The 18,762-nt window shown below is 40.7% G+C and overlaps 1 protein-coding gene across 6 annotated transcripts in view; it reads right to left on the bottom strand.

The window, feature by feature from the left end:
- The window catches only part of CPVL (carboxypeptidase vitellogenic like), a 125,483-nt gene that overhangs the window by 33,315 nt on the left and 73,406 nt on the right, over positions 1-18,762 (bottom strand). For 4 of the 6 annotated variants that reach the window (XM_043872676.1, XM_043872673.1, XM_043872674.1 and 1 more), the window contains 3 exons: positions 18,326-18,457; positions 11,870-11,968; positions 9,622-9,795 (listed from right to left, as the gene is read on the bottom strand). In XM_043872676.1, the coding sequence (XP_043728611.1) occupies positions 9,622-9,795; positions 11,870-11,968; positions 18,326-18,457 (405 nt within the window). The remainder of the gene's footprint in view (positions 1-9,621; positions 9,796-11,869; positions 11,969-18,325; positions 18,458-18,762) is intronic. The other 2 variants (XM_043872675.1, XM_043872677.1) reach the window with 2 other exon arrangements.

Here is an 18,762-nt window from a genome sequence, read left to right as displayed (position 1 = left end):
ATGTAACTTAACTTGAAATGAAATTAACTTGCAACTTCACTCTAAATAATTTAGTTGCTTTTAGAATGGAACATAAGTAAAGCCAACTTGAAAATAATCCACTAAGCCATCACTCCAATCCCAGGATCTGAGAAAAGTGTTTAATTACCCAGAACATCACACTTAAAATGACCTTTAATGATGTCCAGAATATTTTTGTCTCATTTGAAGAGTCCTGGGGGCCCACTCTAGGGGGCCCTTTGCTCAGCTTCTTGTTTCAGGGTCTGTTCTCATACCCCTTTCGGATCCCCTCACCTCTGACATCACCTCTCACTTATTGTTATTGGTTGTGTTGTGCTCAGTCGTGTCCGATTCTGTGTGACCCCATGGACTGTAGCCCACCAGGCTCCTCTGTCCATGGAATTTTCCTGGCAAGAACACTGGAGTGGGTTGCCATTTCCTCTTCCAGGGGATCTTCCTGACCCAGGGATTGAATCTGTGTCTCCGGCATTGGCAGGCGGAAGCACTTTTAGTTCCAGCAGAAATAGACAGGAGCTGCAGGAAAACCTCTTGCCATCAGTCCCTCTGCCAGCTCCCTGTTCCCTGACATTATCATTATCACTCAATGTGGACTGCTGAGATGCTGAAGAAACAGATTGTGAACATGCAGAGTGAACAGAGCACAAGGTGAGGAAAATCAAGACAAAGGCAGTCAAGGGCTCCTGCTCAGAGCGATTCTATTGAAAGCGTGGTTGAAGGTTCTTCTGGCTTTCATTCAGTCATTCATTCCGCACAGGAATACTGTGCTGAAGCACTGTTTACCTGGTGACAACATTAGAAGCTGCTCACACTCACAATAAGCAAGCAGATGGCATAGGCTGACCCATGGCCAGGGCATGGTTAGATCACTTCTACAATGCAGGCCAGGCAAATTCAGTGGTGAAAAGCCCGTGGGAAAAGCCCTAGAGGCTGTGATTGCAGCTTCCTCAGGTGGTGGGAAGTATGCAAATACTGCTTTCCCTACTGGACCAAAAGGCCAAGGCCAACAGCCATTGAATTAAGTTACTCACATTTACAGGGAAGGAGAAGAAACAGCAGTCAAAGAGTACTGCACCTGGAGTCAGATTTTGTGGCAAATGGACTTAAATGATGATGACTATGATTAGAAAAACCAAATCCCAAACCCAAATCCTGGCTTTGCACTCTGGCTCTATCACATCTAATGTGAGTATCACAGAGATAAATAAGTGCCCCCGTGCCAATCCATCTATTAAACATAAACAATGTTTACTTTTAAATTTCCTTAAAGAATATTAATGTACACCTTTCCCTCCCATGACCCAGGCTATGGTGGTGGGTACACACTGCTTTGAAGACCACTGGTGTCCAGTGGTCCAATCGTTTAGAATGTGTTATCACTATGCATCTTCTGTTTTACTAAGACACAAGGAATAAAGACCGTGAAGCTACTGCAGCATGATGACATCTATTGCATAAGGAGTCCTCACTGTACCCAGAAAGCAATACTCCTCTCACTCTTTCCATATTCATCTTTTCAAAGTAAAGTCAACTGATGTAATTGCTTGTGTTTCATAACAACTGAACTTCACAGCAACTGGATTTAAATGTGCATTTCTAAACTTGCTGATTTTTAGGTCCTTGGAATCTACATAACAAACAGTATCAGTATTTAATATCTTTCTTCTTTTACCACCCTCACTCTGCTGTATTTAGATGGCTTAAGATTAAATTCCACTTTTATGTTGCCATAAATCACAAATGTACCTTCTAATGTTTTCAGCATGAGGTGCCTTTGAATGACAACAAAATAAAGCCTTGGCAAAATTATGAGTGTATTAAAAAGCAGAGACATCACTTTGCTGACAAAGATCCATATAGTCAAAGCGATGGTTTTTCCAGTAGTCATGTACGGATGTGACCATAAAGAAGTTGGACCATAAAGAAGGCTGAGCACTGAAGAACTGATGCCTTTGAATTATGGTGCTGGAGAACTCTTGAGAGCCCCTTGGACTGCAGAGATATCAAACCAGTCAACCCTAAAGGAAATCATCCAGGAATATTCATTGGAGGATATTCTGGCCACCTGATGCAAAGAGCTGACTCACTGGAAAATACCTTGATGCTGGGAAAGATTGAGGGCAGGAGGAGAAGGGGGCGACAGAGGATGAGACAGTTGGATGGCATCACTGACTCAATGGACATGAGTTTGAGCAAACTCTGGGAGATGGTGAAGGACAGGGAAACTTGGCATGCTACAGTCCATGGGGTTACAAAGAGTCAGACACGACTCAGTGAATGAACAACAACAAAATGATGACATGCTCACCAAGCAAATCAATTTAAAATATGCCAATTCACACAGTAGAATATATTATCAAATGTCTTAAAAAAATAAGAGTAAATAAAATATGCTGGTTGTCATTTGCATATTTCATCCCAACGTTAATTTAAAGGACAAACAAGAAAAGGTGTTTGGCACTAGCATGGCAATTTGGGATGAAATCAGTCTGTTTAATAATTTGTGGGTAATAAAAGAAAAAATAATTTATGGGTATTCTTTTCCCCTTTATTCACTGAAATGCTTAAAAATCAAAGAGGCCTAGAAGAAGCATGCCTCATTAAATAAAAAAAGTTAATGCTACTCTTGACTTGAATTATAACTAAAATAGGTGAAAGTAATTTGCAAGGAACTCTGCAGTAAAACTGATTTTCAAATGCACACTTTTTATTTGCCTGCCAAGTGATCACTCCTTATCAATAGTATGAATACATAAAGCAAATGTCTCAGGATTAGCTTCCCTATCCTCTGCTATGCTTCTCTAAGAATTATTCCCTCCTCACAGAAGTCTTTCACAGAATGGTTCTGGCATTCTCCTAAGGTCTTCAAAGGGTTTGGAAGAAAAGTGATCACATCAGATAATGGTCATCATAGTTTGACAAAAGCTCAGAGTCCAATTTAGCTGCTGAAGAATCAGGCCCGTTTAAGTGTTAAATTTTTATTGGTATGCTAGACATTTATCAAATCTAGTTTCCTGGCAATATTACCATAGACATTTTGCCATCAGAAAATGTTATTAAGGAAAATGCCACAAGCAATTAGAATGACTGCTAAAATGAGTTAGATTACTAGGAATATTTACCTTTTAAAGTCCTGAGTCACATCCATTAACTAGGAATTGCCCATTTCTAAACGAAGATCTTTTGATAGCCTAGGATAAGTAAATAAAACTCTAACGACCGGGGTGTTAAGATTTCAGTCTGGTGGTAAAGCTGAGAAACACTAAGATTCTGAATTCTGAAGATGCAATTAGTTGAAACTTAATGAGCTGCAGAATGATAAGTGACAGGGAAATGTAACTTTATATTTACAATTTCCTGACTAGATGAACTTTTAAACACAGCAAACTAAGCCCTACCCAAGGGCAATTTAACCTTTAAAAGCAAAAGCATATGGAGGTATTGGCCTTTGGAGATGGTCCTTCTTAAAACTTCAGTGGCCTTGCAGACAGTTTAGCAACAACGGCAACCTCAATCCAAGGGAAATGTTTTGCTTTGTATACAAATGACCTCTATGCATACAGCTGTAGCTCCAGTTTTTTTTAAATAATAGTTTCATACAGGAAAAATACCACACACTCTCATGCACAATCACATTCTCCCTCTCTCTCTCATGTACTCTTTAGTCTTTGAAAGTAAAGCCCATATATCTTTACACAGGCAAGAACTGTAGCCAAACAGAAAAAAGGAGGTTGAAAACATATTCAGAATCTTTAGCAAGAATCTTCCTAAGAAAAATGTGTAACCTCTTTATCAGAAAGTACTAAGGAGGACCAGGGGACTTCAACAAAGAGCAAGGGAGTTAAAAACAATAGCTTTTATAGGATATGGACTATATTTCCTAGACGTTAGAGATGCCCTAATCTATCTATCTATCCACCTAGCTATCCATTCCCCATTGCATTTGATTACTTTGAAAATCAGGATACAACTTACTTACAATCAATGTATAAATGAGAATTACTCCTAAAGCATAAGGAATTTGGGGGGAATGTGACAAAAATGTTCTAAAATTAAATAGTGATGGTGGCTGCAAAAATTTGTGAATATTTAAAAAACTACAAATTTGAATTCTGTAGTATGTGAAATATATTTTAAATAAAGTTAAAGAAATAGTATAAAGAAGTCCTGCAGATTCTTTATGTAGCCTTCAAAATATTAACATTTTAAATAACCATCATATAATAATCAAAACTAGAAAATTAAAACTGATATAATACTATTTTCTTGCTACAAATCTTATTTTAAAAACTTTCAGTTGTTCCTTAATATACTTTTTTCTGGTCCTGGATGCAATAAAAAGCACATGCTATATATATACAGTTGTAAAGTCTTCATCCCTCAGCCTTTGTGTGTGTATGTGTGTGTGTATGTTTCTTTCATAACCTTTTGACAAGCACTAGCCAGTTATTTTGTGGCTAAATTTGTCCCTTGATTTGAGTCTGTCTGCTGTTGTCTCATGATCAAATTTATGCTAAGCATTCTTCTTAAAAATGTTTATTTATCTATTTATGGTTGTGCTGGGTCTTTGTTGCTGTGAGCAGCCTTTGTCTAGTTGAGGTGAGAGGAGGCTACTCTCTGATCGCGGTGCTCGCTTCTCATTGGGGTGCCTTCTCTTGTGGAGCACATGCTTTAGGCAAAAGGGCTTCAGTAGCTGTGGCAAGTGAGCTTAGTCGTTGTAGCCACCAGGGTTTATCACACAGCCTCAGTAGTTGTGGTACACAGGCTTAGTTTCTCCATGGCATGTGGAATCTTCCCTGACTGGGAATCGAACCCGTGTCTCCTGCATTGACAGGTGGATTCTTAACCACTGGACCACCAGGGAACTCTCCTGCTATAAGCTTTTGGCAACACACATTAGCATTGTTGTGTCCTCAGTACAACACATCAGGAGATTTGTCCCATTATGAGGAATTCCCAGGTGGCTCAGTAGTAAAGAATCTGCCTGCCAATGCAGAAGACTCAGGTTCAACCCCTGGGTCAAGAAGATACCTGGAGTATGAAATGGTAACCCACTCCAATATTCTTGCCTGAAAAGTCCCATGGACAGAGGAGCCTGGGGGGCTACAGTCCATGGGGTTGCAAAGAGCTGGACACAACTGAGCAACAGCATGTATACATTCATGTGCCAGGTTTCTCCATTATAAAGTTACTATTTCCCCTTCATCATAAACATTTTGAAAGGGGATACTTTGAGATCAGGTAAATATTCTGATTCTCATCATACTTTCACTAACTGATGTTAGTATCCACTGATGATTCTTTCCTGAAACAATTATTACTGTACTATTTGTCAAATAATAATTTTTATTCCATTATTTCTTATACATTTATTAATTGGATTTCCCTCCTTTTCATTTTTTGTTTGCATCACTGTAACCCTGATTTTAAAGAGAATGTATATTAAGTTTTATAGACCAGAATAATGCTTACTAGAAGGTTTTTTCTTTAAATTGGAGGAGTGTTGTATTGGTTTCTGCTGGACAACAGGTGAATCAACCACAAGTGTACCTACATTCCCTCCCTCTTGAGCCTCCCTTCCAGTCCTCCATCCCACCACCCTAATCATCACACAGCACCAGGCTGAGGTCCCTGTGTTACACAGCAACTTATCACTAGCTATCTGTTTCACACATGTAGGTTTTTATTAGGTCAAGAAAGTCTCGTAGCATGGTAGGCTAAATACTGCTCTGCAAAAACATATCTAGTCCTAATCGCTGGAACCAGTGAATGTCACCTTATATAGTGTTAATTAATTAATTAAAAAATAAGTATTTCACAGATTTGATTAACTTAAGCATCTTAAGATGGGGAGAGAATCCAGGAGGTCTCTAAATGCAACCTCATGAACATTTCTAAGAGGAAGGCAATAGAATGTTTAATCACAGAAGAGAAGGCGATGTGAGCACAGAGGGAGATGTTGGAATCATATGCCCACAAGCCAAAGAACACCAACAGCCACCAGAAGCCAGAATGGATTGTCTCATTAGAGTCATCCTACTGACACCTTGGTTTCAGCCCAGTGAGAGGAGCTTCGGATTTCTAACCTCTAGATTGTGAGAAAATAAATTTCTGTAGTTTACACTATCGAGATTGTGGTAATTCATTACAGCAAGCATAGGAATCTAATACAGATACTACTATTCCTAGTTGGCTAAAAACTTTTATCCTGGGACTTTCCTAGCGGCCAGTGGCTAAGACTTCATGCTCCCAATGTAGGGGTCCCGAGTTCCATCCCTGGTTCAGTTCAGTTCAGTTCAGTTGCTCAGTCGTGTTCAAGTCTTTGCGACCCCATGGGCTGCAGCACGCCAGGCTTCCTCATCCATTGCCAACTCCCAGAGTTTACTCAAACTCATGTACATTGATGAGTGATGCCATCCAACCATCTCACCCTCTGTCATCCCCTTCTCCTCCTGCCTTCAATCTTCCCCAGCATCAGGGTCTTTTTAGATGAGTCAGTTCTTTGCACCAGGTGGCCAAAGTATTGGAGTTTCAGCTACAGCATCAGTCCCTGGTTAGGGAACTAAGATCCCACATGCAGCAACTAAGACATGGTACATCTAAATAAATAAATGAATAAATAAAAAAATATTTAAACTTTTATCCTAAATGGGTTTTGATTTTGCCAAATCCAGTTTTTGCATCTATTAAGATGAATGTTTTTTATTTTTCAGTGTTTTAGGTGATACATTACATGATGGAACTTCTAAAGCAAAAATGTTCTTGCATTTATGAGATCAGCTCAACCTGATCTTTATTATTCACTGGTGGATTAGGTTGTGTTACTCCTAATAAGATTTATATTTAACCATGATCTGATTTAATCATCAGTAACTCCAATAGTCCAACAGATTATTTCTCATTTTAGTTGTCTTGGAAACTGCTAATTTGATATTTCAAGTTTACCATAGAAATATCTAAAATTACTGAAAAGAGAATGACTTTAAGTACACATCCCAAGTAGGTCATCACAAGAAAAGGGTTATGTCTTCACATAGTCTACACAGAAACCGATGTGCTGCAAAGAGTTCTATAAGTTTCCAGAAACTGATAAAGGTCTTCCTCAGCCCATCAGAGAATACTCCACATTGGCTAAACTGAATCTAGTACTAGAAAAAGACTTCCATGTTCTTATGAATAGAAACATGTGCACTATTTTCTATGACAAATTAGTACTGAGTCTTACATAAATATATCCTCTAGGGTACTAATGTTTTAAGCCAGCCTAGGTTGTTCTGATTCCACTGCATACACACTGAGGTTCACCACCATGAACAGACAAGCCAAAGATAATTGCTACCCTGCGGCCTATGCCAGCTCTAGCCATGAATATGCAGTCTGTTCTAGCAGCAGCCACTTTCTGGTCTGCAGTCAGACTGAGTGCATACTTTGTTCTCTTTCTTTCTGGAAATATGGTTTATCTGCACCACAAATCTATTCTCTTTTTTTGCAACTGAGAGTTTGAAAGTATAGAAAATATTCTGATTTCATTGGGATTCCTATTGGCAGGCTTAGGATCCATGGGAAACAGAGACAGATATGTTTAAATATCAAAACACAGGCTCATCTTTAATCAACGTATTCTTCAACAATCAAGTGGACACTGTATGGTGATAAGCCAGTATCAAAAGAGTTTTACATCGTCAAGTGAACTACATGTCCCATGCAATCCTCACTTGGTTGAGAAAGGAATCATATTCTAGTTAAATTTACAGAGCAAGAAAATCTATCTTCCAAGGGCAAAAAATATATACATGGGAACTTCTTTTTCCACTTTCTACTCAAGAAAATCATTGTGCATTCCTTAATGTTATAGCCAATTGTTTTCATCTTGAAGACATAAATGCTAAGTAGTCTATACAGAAACTGATGTGGGTTTCTTTTTGGTTTAATAAATTTGTGGGTAATAAATATATGATGAATTATGAACAAGTTTAATAGATATATTTTTGATATAGCACTAATTTATAGAATTGACTTTTCTTTCATCCATTTATTTATTTATGCATTATTGATGTCTGCTTGAGGCTGGTGCTACAACTGACAGCCCATAATGCAGTACAGGGTGCTAAGTGTGCTCCCAACAGTAGAGGCCACATGGTCAGAGAGTTCAGAGAAGAGGACAACCAGCAGAGCACTGGGAAGTTGCTCAGAGAAGGCTCCAAGCAGGCAAGCACTAAGGACCACTCACTACATTTCCCCAACAGAACCAAAGATAAGAGTGGTTGAAAGTCTGACCTCATCTAGTTAGACTCTTTCTTGCCTAGAAAGTATTTCTTCAAGTTTTCCAGATTTATAATGGGTTTGTAGAGTCTGCGTATCATTGACCTTAGATTATTTGGAATAAAAGTTGTATGTCCAGGGACTGGACTGAAACTCTTTGTACTACAGGCAGGACCAGAAAATAGGTCTTTTAGGTTGGGCATATTCTGAAATACAATCTAGTAAGGCTGTATTAGGCCAAGGACTCCCTGGACAGTACTAAGGGTTGTACACTGAACAGTCCCAACACAGACATTGCTGAAATGTGTATTCCTTACGTCATAAAATGGCAGGAAAGAGTCTGGTTCAAATAAAAGCAGTATATCAGGACAATTTTTTAGACAGATAGAAATAAAGTACTTGAGTACTTTATTGAGTTAGTACATTGTTTAATTCACTTGTTGGTTACTGGCTGCCATGTTTTTTTTCTTTTTTTTTTTTTTCATCCCAATCATTACTCTTGCCACTCCCAGGAAACAGAGAAAAAGTAGATCACCTCTGGTGGTGATCTTCTCTGTCATTAGCACACTTACCCTACCAGGCTGTTCCCAAACCATGCCTCGGACCAATGCTAACAGTCCTAGAAGATCAGAGGAAGAGTGAGAAGAGAAGGAAAAGGCAAAGAAATGCACAAGGTAACTTTCCCTCTGTCACCTGCTCGTGGAGTCCTTCCCTCACGGTGAAAGTTCTAGGGGTCATGGCTCCTTTGCTTGAACCTCTGGTACCTTCAGCATTGAGTCAGGCAGAACATCTCAGTCAGATACTACAGTGCTTGACTCTACATGCCTCAAAACAGGGACCTTGTCTCATCCATCACTTCAACCTGACAGCCTAGCACACATTTGGCTTGAAGTAGACACTGGAGAAACTATGGCTGAATGATCTGAATGAATGCAATTATCAAGCAAAAAGCATTTTTGGAATAACCAGTTGATTTCATTTATCCCTGACTTCATTGGGATTAACAATATAAAGCAAATAATAGGGGAAAATCAGCTTACACAAGGCGAGTCATCTTCCCGGCCCTGTTATCCCTCTTTTCTCAAGAAATGATGAGAGGTGGCATGTGCCAAAGGGAATTTCATTTTTAGGAACTAGTAGGGGAAAGTGATTTAATTAAAAGGAAAAAAAAGAACGTTCAATTCAAAGAAATCAAACAATGCAGTGGTTGTTATTTACGTTTGTAAGATACAGAAGAGTAAAAAATGGTATAAGTTAAATTACAAGTAAAAGAAGGTCACGCCTACTCTGGGTAATCTGAAAAGTTCCTAAAATAGATAGCAACTCAAGTAGCCATCTTACCTTGTAATTATTCATGATTTCAGCTAACCACGGTTTCACTGACTTGACTGTATCTTCTCGCAAGTACTTTTCAACTTTGGCTCCATCACTAAAAGTCTGGTTTCCCACATGGATGGCTTGTCTCACGTGGGGGAGGGACAAAAATTTCCCGTAGTAACTTTGGTCATCAGGCTCCTGGCAGAAGGGGCATCAAAAAGACATTAGGAAATACGACTGGGTGGGCACCCCATGCTGGGGAACGCTTCAGATTTTTCCTAACATATGCCAAAATGAAGGTTCCCTGGGCTCAGGTGGTAGAGAATCCACCTGCAATGCAGGAGACCCAGGTTTGATCACTGGGTCAGGAAGATCCCCTGGAAAAGGGAATGGCTAGACACTCCAGTATTCTTGCCTGGAGCATTCCATGGAACGAGGAACTTGATGGGCTACAATCTATGGGGTCACAAAAAGTCAAACACAATGGAGCAACTGAGTGACTAACATCTTCTTTTCCATACCACAATGAACAAAATGTGGCATGACTATTAACTGGTCTTCATGCTGAACATTTTGACTTGGGGGTTTTGAGGAGATTTAGCTCAGAGGTTAAAGCGTCTGCCTCAATGAGTGAGACCTGGGTTCGATCCCTGGGTCAGAAAGATCCCCTGTAGAAGGAAATGGCAACCTACTCCAGTATTATTGCCTGGAGAATCCCATGGACAGAGGAGCCTGGTGGTCTACAGTCCACGGGATCACAAAGAGTTGGGCACAACTGAGAGACTTCACTTCAAATTTTATCCAAAAAGTCTAGATGATCTGATACTCTCAGAGTCAATATCCAATTTGCAAATGCTGGATTTTCCTTTTTGTAACTAATATTTGGCCATCTGTGACTCCAATTAAAAACCTCCTTCACGACAAAGATAGATAGGGAAGATGAAGAGGTGAGATTATCGAAGACAATTTGCTCCTTGTTGGAGGCTCTTGGGAAAGAAGGTGAAATGGACCACAAGGAGCCAGGGAGGTGATGTGGTAGATTAAAAGATGAGGATTTCTTTTTTGTGTTCTGCTCTTTATTAAAAACACATACACAAAATACTCTGCTGCTGCTGCTAAGTCGTGTTAGTCATGTCCAACTCTGTGCGACCCCACAGACGGCAGCCCATCAGGCTCCTCTGTCCCTGGGATTCCATAACTTAAGAGGAAAAATATATCAAGTGTAAAAATAGATGATACTTTATGAAGGACATAAATCAAAAGAAAACTTGTCCATTAGCCTTATTTTTTAAAAACATTGCATAAAAGTCTCTGTAACATTCATTAAGCTAAAAGGAAAAAAAAATGACTAAATGCTGTTTTTTTCAAAAAGTTATGAAATAATTAATAAACTGTTAAAGTTTGAAATCAACAATTTTGTGAATCATCAATATTTTTTGCTGACTGTGAATATATTACTTTGTGAAGAAAAAAATAGAGTTATAAATTTTGCTTCTTTCTTGCCTAGCAAATGTTTTTCTCTTGGTCAAATCTAAGTCCCAAACCCCAGCATTGGCAAATTCCACTGAAGTTAGCTTTATATATTATATACGAAATAGTTTATAAATAAAGCAATTTTAAAAACAGAATGCATAGTCATACACCCTAGACTTGGATTATACAATTTCAAATCCCCACTCTGGCTCCCTTTGTCTTATTCGATTAAAGCTACACAATAGACATCAACTTTGGCATACTTTTATGAAAGAAACTACTTGAATACTTTGAGAATATTCCAAAGGGCTTAAAGTGAGGGCCATACTAAATGCATTAAAAATCTTAAGTTAAAAGTAAGACAAAGCAAATATTTTCATAAAGGCTTTGGCAGTTTGGGTTATCCAAGCTGTCTTAAGTACAGAACAAATAATGTGGGCATTTTCAAGAAACTCACTACAAGCCTGGAGCTCTGGGGCCTGATATCCAGAGTTGCAATCCTGACCTTTCTCCTTCACAAAAGAACTTCTGTATAACAAGCTCTACTGGGGGGAAATTGTGTTAATCAGATATTTTTCTTTTTGAGTTATCCGGAATATCACACATTCTCAATGGTCAGATTATACAGTATACAACATTGGCAAGGTAAAAGATCCTATAGATTAGTAGACCAAATAATGCAATATAGTTTGGACATGTTTTTCTAGTGTAAAGTCAACTATAATATTTCCCAAATCTGAGGAAGTTTGCCAAAAGTTTTAAGCAAACACTATTATGGTTTTTTAAATGTTGTCATTACCATGCACAGTAAAAGGTTGTAGTAATTAGAACATCCTGTAACATTCTGGAAGTAAGAAGGTTCGCTTATTAAGCCACCGTCTAGTAGTCGGTCCAGTAACTAGGTTGGGAGAGAGGAGATAAAGAAATGAGGAAAACATCAGGGTAGGTAAATAAATACAAGCATTTGTTTTTCATTTATTCAATAACTGTGTCGTTCCCACATTGCTTCATTCAACAATCATTCACCGCACATTTTCTCTGTGCTATAGACACTGTCCAAGGCATTGGGGAAACAGTGGTGAACAAGACAGTTCAAAAATGCTTATATTCTAGAGAGAACATTAAACAAGCATTAATAGGTAAAACATGCAGCGTATTAGAGAATGGTGAGGGCAAAGGAGAAAATTAACAAGGAGAAGAGAAAGAGGAAGTGTCATGGGTGTGTGGGCATGTGTGTACCCGGTGGTGGGCGGAGGGGACACTGCAGAGAGGAGGAAACAGGTCTCACTTAAGAGGTGGCATTTAAGCAAAGACCTGTTGGAGGGAAGAAGCAAGTCATGCAGATATCTAGGAAAAGAACACTCCATGGAGAGAAAACAGCAGGCCCAAAAGCCCCAACTGCAAGAGTGGGGAAGGGTTATCATAATATGACCACTGACCACTCACCAGGTCTGAGGGGGCGGGAGACATACCCCCAGGTGCTTGAAATTGATGGAAGTAAGCTTTCGACTGCTAGCATTGAAAACCCAGTCAGCAACCGAGAGTTAGAGCAATTGGCACATGGTGTGTTTTCTTCAGGTCATGTTGAGCTGCACAATGGCAGGCATGACGCGGTGGAGAGGGGCATTTAGCCAGGACTGTGGTTTGGCCAAAGGCGGTGGAGGACGTGCAAAGGGGGCACAGGTTGAGAATATGTGTGACTGAGCTTGGGCTTACATTAGGTTAAGACTTGCAGGAGTGGGGGGCCATGAAGGAGCAGTAGGATCCATGGATCGAAAGACAATGCAGTTGTAGGGCGATAGTTCACATTGGTATGTTTGCAGAAGTGAGCTGGGAGGACCAGAGGTGGCAGGTGGGGAAGAGTTTGACTCTGTTGCATCTGAGATTGTGGAGTGATTGCCAGCTTTTTTTTTTTTTTTGCAGGTGGAAAAGGGAATAAGCAGCTAAGGTAAAGAGAACAAGATAACTGCTGAGAGGAGAAAAAGACTGAGGGAGTGAGTGCGTGAGTTCAGTCGCTCAGTCTGACTCTTTACGACCCCGTGGACTGCAGCACGCCAGGCCTCCCTATCCATCACCAACTCCCGGAGTTTACTCAAATTCACGTTCATTGATGCCGTCTATCCTCTGTCGTCCCCTTCTCCTCCCGCCTTCAATCTTTCCCAGCATCAGGGTCTTTTCTAATCAGCTCTTCACATCAGGTGGCCAAAGTATTGGAGTTTCAGCCTCAACATCAGTCCTTCCAATGAACACACAGGACTGATCTCCTTTAGGATGGACTGGTTGGATCTCCTTGCAGTTCAAGGGACTCTCAAGAGTCTTCTCCAACACCACAGTTCAAAAGCATCAATTCTTTGGTGCTCAGATTTGTTTATGGTCCAACTCTCACATCCAAATACGTGACTACTGGAGAAACCATAGCCTTGACTAGACGGACCTTTGTTGGCAAAGTAATGATAGAGAAGGAAAGATGGAGAAGCTCTATACAGTCCGCAAAAACAAGACCAGGAGCTGACTGTGGCTCAGATCATGAACTCCTTATTGCCAAATTCAGACTTGAAGAAAGTAGGGAAAACCACTAGACCATTCACTAAATCAAATCCCTTACGATTATACAATGAAAGTGAGAAATAGATTCAAGGGATTATATCTGATAGACAGACTGCCTGAAGAACTATGGATGGAGGTTCATGACACTGTACAGGAGACAGGGATCAAGACCATCCCCAAGAAAAAGAAATGCAAAAAAGCAAAATGACTGTCTGAGGAGGCCTTATAAATAGCTGTGAAAAGAAGAGAAGCAAAAGGGGAAGGAGAAAAGGAAAGATATACCCATTCGAATGCAGAGCTCCAAAGAATAGCAAGGAAAGATAAGAAAGCTTTCCTCCGTGATCAGTGCAAAGAAATAGAAGAAAACAATAGAATGGGAAAGACTAGAGATTTCTTCAAGGAAAGTAGAGATACCAAGGGAACATTTCATGCAAAGATGGGCACAATAAAGGACAGAAATGGTAGGGACCTAACAGAAGCAGAAGATATTAAGAAGAGGTGGCAAGAATACACAGAAGAACTATACAAAAAAGATCTTCATGACCCAGATAATCATGATGGCGTGAGCACTCACCTAGAGTCGGACATCCTGGAATGTGAAGTCAAGTGGGCCTTAGGAAACATCACTACGAACAACTAGTGGAGGTGATGGAATTCCAGTTGAGCTATTTCAAATCCTAAAAGCTGATGCTGTGAAAGTGCTACACTCAATATGCCAACAAATTTGGAAAACTCAGCACTGGCCACAGGACTGGAAAAAGTCAGTTTTCATTCCAGTCCCAAAGAAAGGCAATGCCAAACAATACTCAAACTACCACACAACTGCACTCATCTCACACACTAGCAAGGTAATGCTCAAAATTCTTCAAGCCAGGCTTCAACAGTACATGAACCACAAACTTCCAGATGTTCAAGCTGGATTTAGAAAAGGCAGAAGAACCAGAGATAAAATTGCCAACATCCGTTGGATCATAGAAAAAGCAAGAGAGTTCCAGAAAAATATTTATTTCTGCTTTATTGACTATGTCAAAGCCTTTGACTATGTGGATCACAAAAAACTGGAAAATCCTTCAAGAGATGGGAATACCAGACCACCTGACCTGTCTCCTGAGAAATCTGTATGCAGGTCAAGAAGCAACAGTTAGAACTGGACATGGAACAACAGACTGGTTACAAATCAGGAAAGGACTAAGTCAAGGCTGTATACTGTCACCCTGCTTATTTAACTGATATGCAGAGTACATCATAAGAAACGCTGGACTGGATAAAGCACAAGCTGGAATCAAGATTCCAGGAGAAATATCAATAACTCAGATATGCAGATGACACCACCCTTATGGCAGAAAGTGAAGAAGAACTAAAGAGCCTTTTGATGAAAGTGAAAGAGGAGAGTGAAAAAGTTGGCTTAAAACTCAACATTCAGAAAACTAAGATCATGGCTTCCGGTCCCATCACTTCATGGCAAATAGATGGGGAAACAGTGAGAGACATTATTTTGGGGGGCTCCAAAATCACTGCAGATGGTGATTGTAGCCATGAAATTAAAAGACACTTGCTCCGTAGAAGAAAAGTTATGACCAACCTAGATAGCATATTAAAAAGCAGAGACATTACTTTGTCAACAAAGGTCCATTTAGTCAAAGCTATGGTTTTTTCAGTAGTCATGTATGGATGTGAGAGTTGGACTATAAGGAAATCTGAGTGTCAAAAAATTAATGCTTTTGAACTGTGGTGTTGGAGAAGACTCTTGAGAGTCCCTTGGACTGCAGGGAGAACAAACCAGTCCATCCTAAAGGAGATCAGTCCTGAATATTCATTTGAAGGACTGATGCTGAAGCTGAAGCTCCAATACTTTGGTCAACTGATGCAAAGAACAGACTCATTGCAAAAGATCCTGATTCTGGGAAAGATTGAAGGTAGGAGGAGAAGGGGATGACAGAGGATGATATGGTTGGATGGCACCACCGACTTGATGGACATGAGTTTGAGCAAGCTCCGGGAGTTGGTGATGGACAGGGAAGCCTGGTGTGCTGCAGTCCATCGGGTCGCAAAGTCAGACACAACTGTGTGACTGAACTGAACTGAACTCAATACTACAGTAATAACATTTATTTAACCATTTGATATCCCCACCCAGCTGGAAGACATCAGCCTTGTTTTATTTCATTTTTGTGGTACCAGCAACTATTGTCGAATTGTCAAACGGTTTTTATAAAAAGCTAGAAGAAACTTTTTGAAATGTTCACAGTTGTTCTTTACATGGTGAGAAAATAAATAATTGTTCACATCCTATGCTTTTCGCATTTTTCGACAGAGGATGAGATGGTTAGATGGCATCACCGACTCGATGGACATGAGTTTGAGTCAGCTCTGGGAGTTGATGACTGACACGGAAGCCTGGCACGCTGCAGTCCATGGTGTCACAGAGTCCGACACGACTGAGTGACTGAACTGAACTGAACTGAACTGATTGCATAAGTTGAAACACATTTTCCCACTACTTGCTGACTCACTGAAGTATCATTTTATTTCTCTTGAAAAAGCAAAAGTGTTTTCATTTATCACTCAAGATTTTGGACCAGTGATCCACAGAGACATTGCATACCTTCAGGGTATTTTTTTTGGGAGGGGTGGTTCTCTTTTTTCTGGTGAATCTGGTTTGGGAGAGACCTCATATGCCATTTTCTCATTGTCTTGGAATATACAAAACACCTGAACTTCTCAGCAGTTTCACTAATTCCATGGGTGCTTAGGCTGCTGGAGCATGCACCACAGACATCTATCTGCTTTATTTATCCCCCAACATTTAAAAAAAAAAATTTGTGGACCATTTTTCAAGTCTTTATTGAATCTGTTACAATATTGCTTCTGTTTCATGTTTTGGTATTTTGGCCGTGAGGCATGTGGGATCTTAGCTCCCCCACCATGGATCTCACACCCACGCCCTGCATTGGAAGGCGAAGTCTTAACCACTGGGCTGCCAGGGAAAGTGAAAGTTGCTCAGTCATGTCCAACTCTTTGCGACACCATGGACCATACAATCCATGGAATTCTCCAGGCCAGAATGCTGGAGTGGGTAGCCTTTCCCTTCTCCAGGGAATCTTCCCAACCCAGGGATCAAACCCAGGTTCCCCCCATTGCAGGCAGATTCTTTACCAGCTGAGTCACAAGGGAAGCCCAAGAATACTGGAGTGGGTAGCCTATCCCTTCTTCCTTGGATCTTCCTGACCCAGGAATCCAACCATGGTCTCCTGCATTACAGGTGGATTCTTTAGCAACTGAGCTCTCAGGGAAGCTCCAGGACTGCCAGAGAAGTCCCTCTTTATTCCTTTGAATCTATCAAACGTTCTTGCTCTTGATATTGCTTAATCCCTGTATGCTTCTTCAAAAACACATTGCATGTCCCATGTGCAGGTGGGCCTCATCCAATGTTATAGTTCATATTAATTCTAAATTCTGAACGTTTAGTCCTTTTTACCCTTCCTGCCTACCACAGTAAATAGCCTAAAACCAGTCTTGAAAATACTGTGATTGCGAGTTGAAGAATGACCCGACATGTCTCCGAGAAGGTCCTTCTTCCGTCGCATTCACAATTGCATAAGAAATCCTGTATGCACACTGCAGCCATACCAAGGGTCCTGGAACAGAACGGGGAGCCCACCAGCGCCCTGCAGGGTGACCCGGGACTTCCTGAGCTCCCGCACTCACACAGCTTGCTGCTGTCAGAAGTCACAGCATCACTTCCTGGGCACCCTATTTGTAAAATGGGGCATCATTTTGTTACCCTACTCTTCTCCATAAATTTGTATGTCTCCTGTTTTGATCTGAACCAGCTGACCTGCAGCGCCTTAAGGACTATTAATATCAGGCCTCAGCTTTAATAATAACAGTGCTGTTAGGTCAACGGTGACAGGCTGTGCTTGCAATAACAAGATTAAAGGCCTCAAAATTCAGTCACACCACATTTACTGGGTCAAACATCATGGCTCTATGGCAAAGGTGGCATAACCCCCAAGGAAGACTGCTTACACATGATCTTTGTTTGCACAGGCCAGCAAACAAAGTCCCCGCACCACACCATATCCTAATATTTAGTAGAGTCTTAGGTTTTAAACAACCAAAAAAAAAAATGGTTCAAGAACATAATCATATTACTGGATCCTCAAATTCAATTTTAGGAGAGTGATGTGATGATATTTACAAAAGCCAGCAGCTCTTTGCAAAAGTTGCAAACGACCACACCACCGTTTATACTCTTTGTTCCAGACACACAGGCACATGTGACATTTGTTAAACTGTGGCCACTTCCCCAGCTGGAGCCCCCTGTGCGGATATTCCTCTGAAGGGCTTAGAGCACATGTGGACGCATATGCATCCACTTTCCAGGTTGCCTTTCTTCTGATTTCCCTATAGTAGGGATGCCTCGAGGGCGACACAGCATGTACAGAAATCAAAACAGTTAATGAAAGACACAGTCATATAAACACCCCGAGGTGATCTCAGGTTTAAAATATTGCCAAAGTAAATTCAGAGAAACCCAGATGGTCCTTTTCTTCCTTATGAGCCTGCTCGTCTCGCCTCCTGACCTGTGACAGCACCCCGGATACAGCTTCTCTAACAATAAAACACCAGGCCAGGCACCTCGTGCTTCCAGGACCTTCTCAGATGGTGCTTCTTGCTCTAGGGCAGCGTGGGACCCAGAACTCACTTCAAAGGCTTGAAGCCACTTCTCCTGGTGGATGAATTTCACGCAGTCGTTGCACTGCTTCTGGAAGTACTTTTTCTCCTGCTCATCCAACAAGCCAATTTGGAACAGGAATGATGGGTAGCCCTCTATGATCTGAGGAGAAAAAGGCAAACACAGATACGACAGGGAGAGAAAGGGATGTGAGGGGAGCCCGTCTGCTTGAGAAATAACCCTCTGTAACTTGTTAATTAGTGGAGCAGGACAACACACACACATACACACAACCCACACACAACACACACAATGCACATACAATACACCACACCCACACAGACATAAAACATACAAACATACAAACATACGTCACAGGCATCACCTACCACACAACATATGCAAATACACCACACAAACACACATGTACCACAAAACCACACAACACACACACACCCCCATATAAC

The sequence above is a fragment of the Cervus elaphus genome, chromosome 18 (genome assembly GCF_910594005.1).
Source record: "Cervus elaphus chromosome 18, mCerEla1.1, whole genome shotgun sequence".
Taxonomy (NCBI): Eukaryota; Metazoa; Chordata; class Mammalia; order Artiodactyla; family Cervidae; genus Cervus; species Cervus elaphus.
This window is presented reverse-complemented; position numbering and strand designations above follow the sequence as displayed.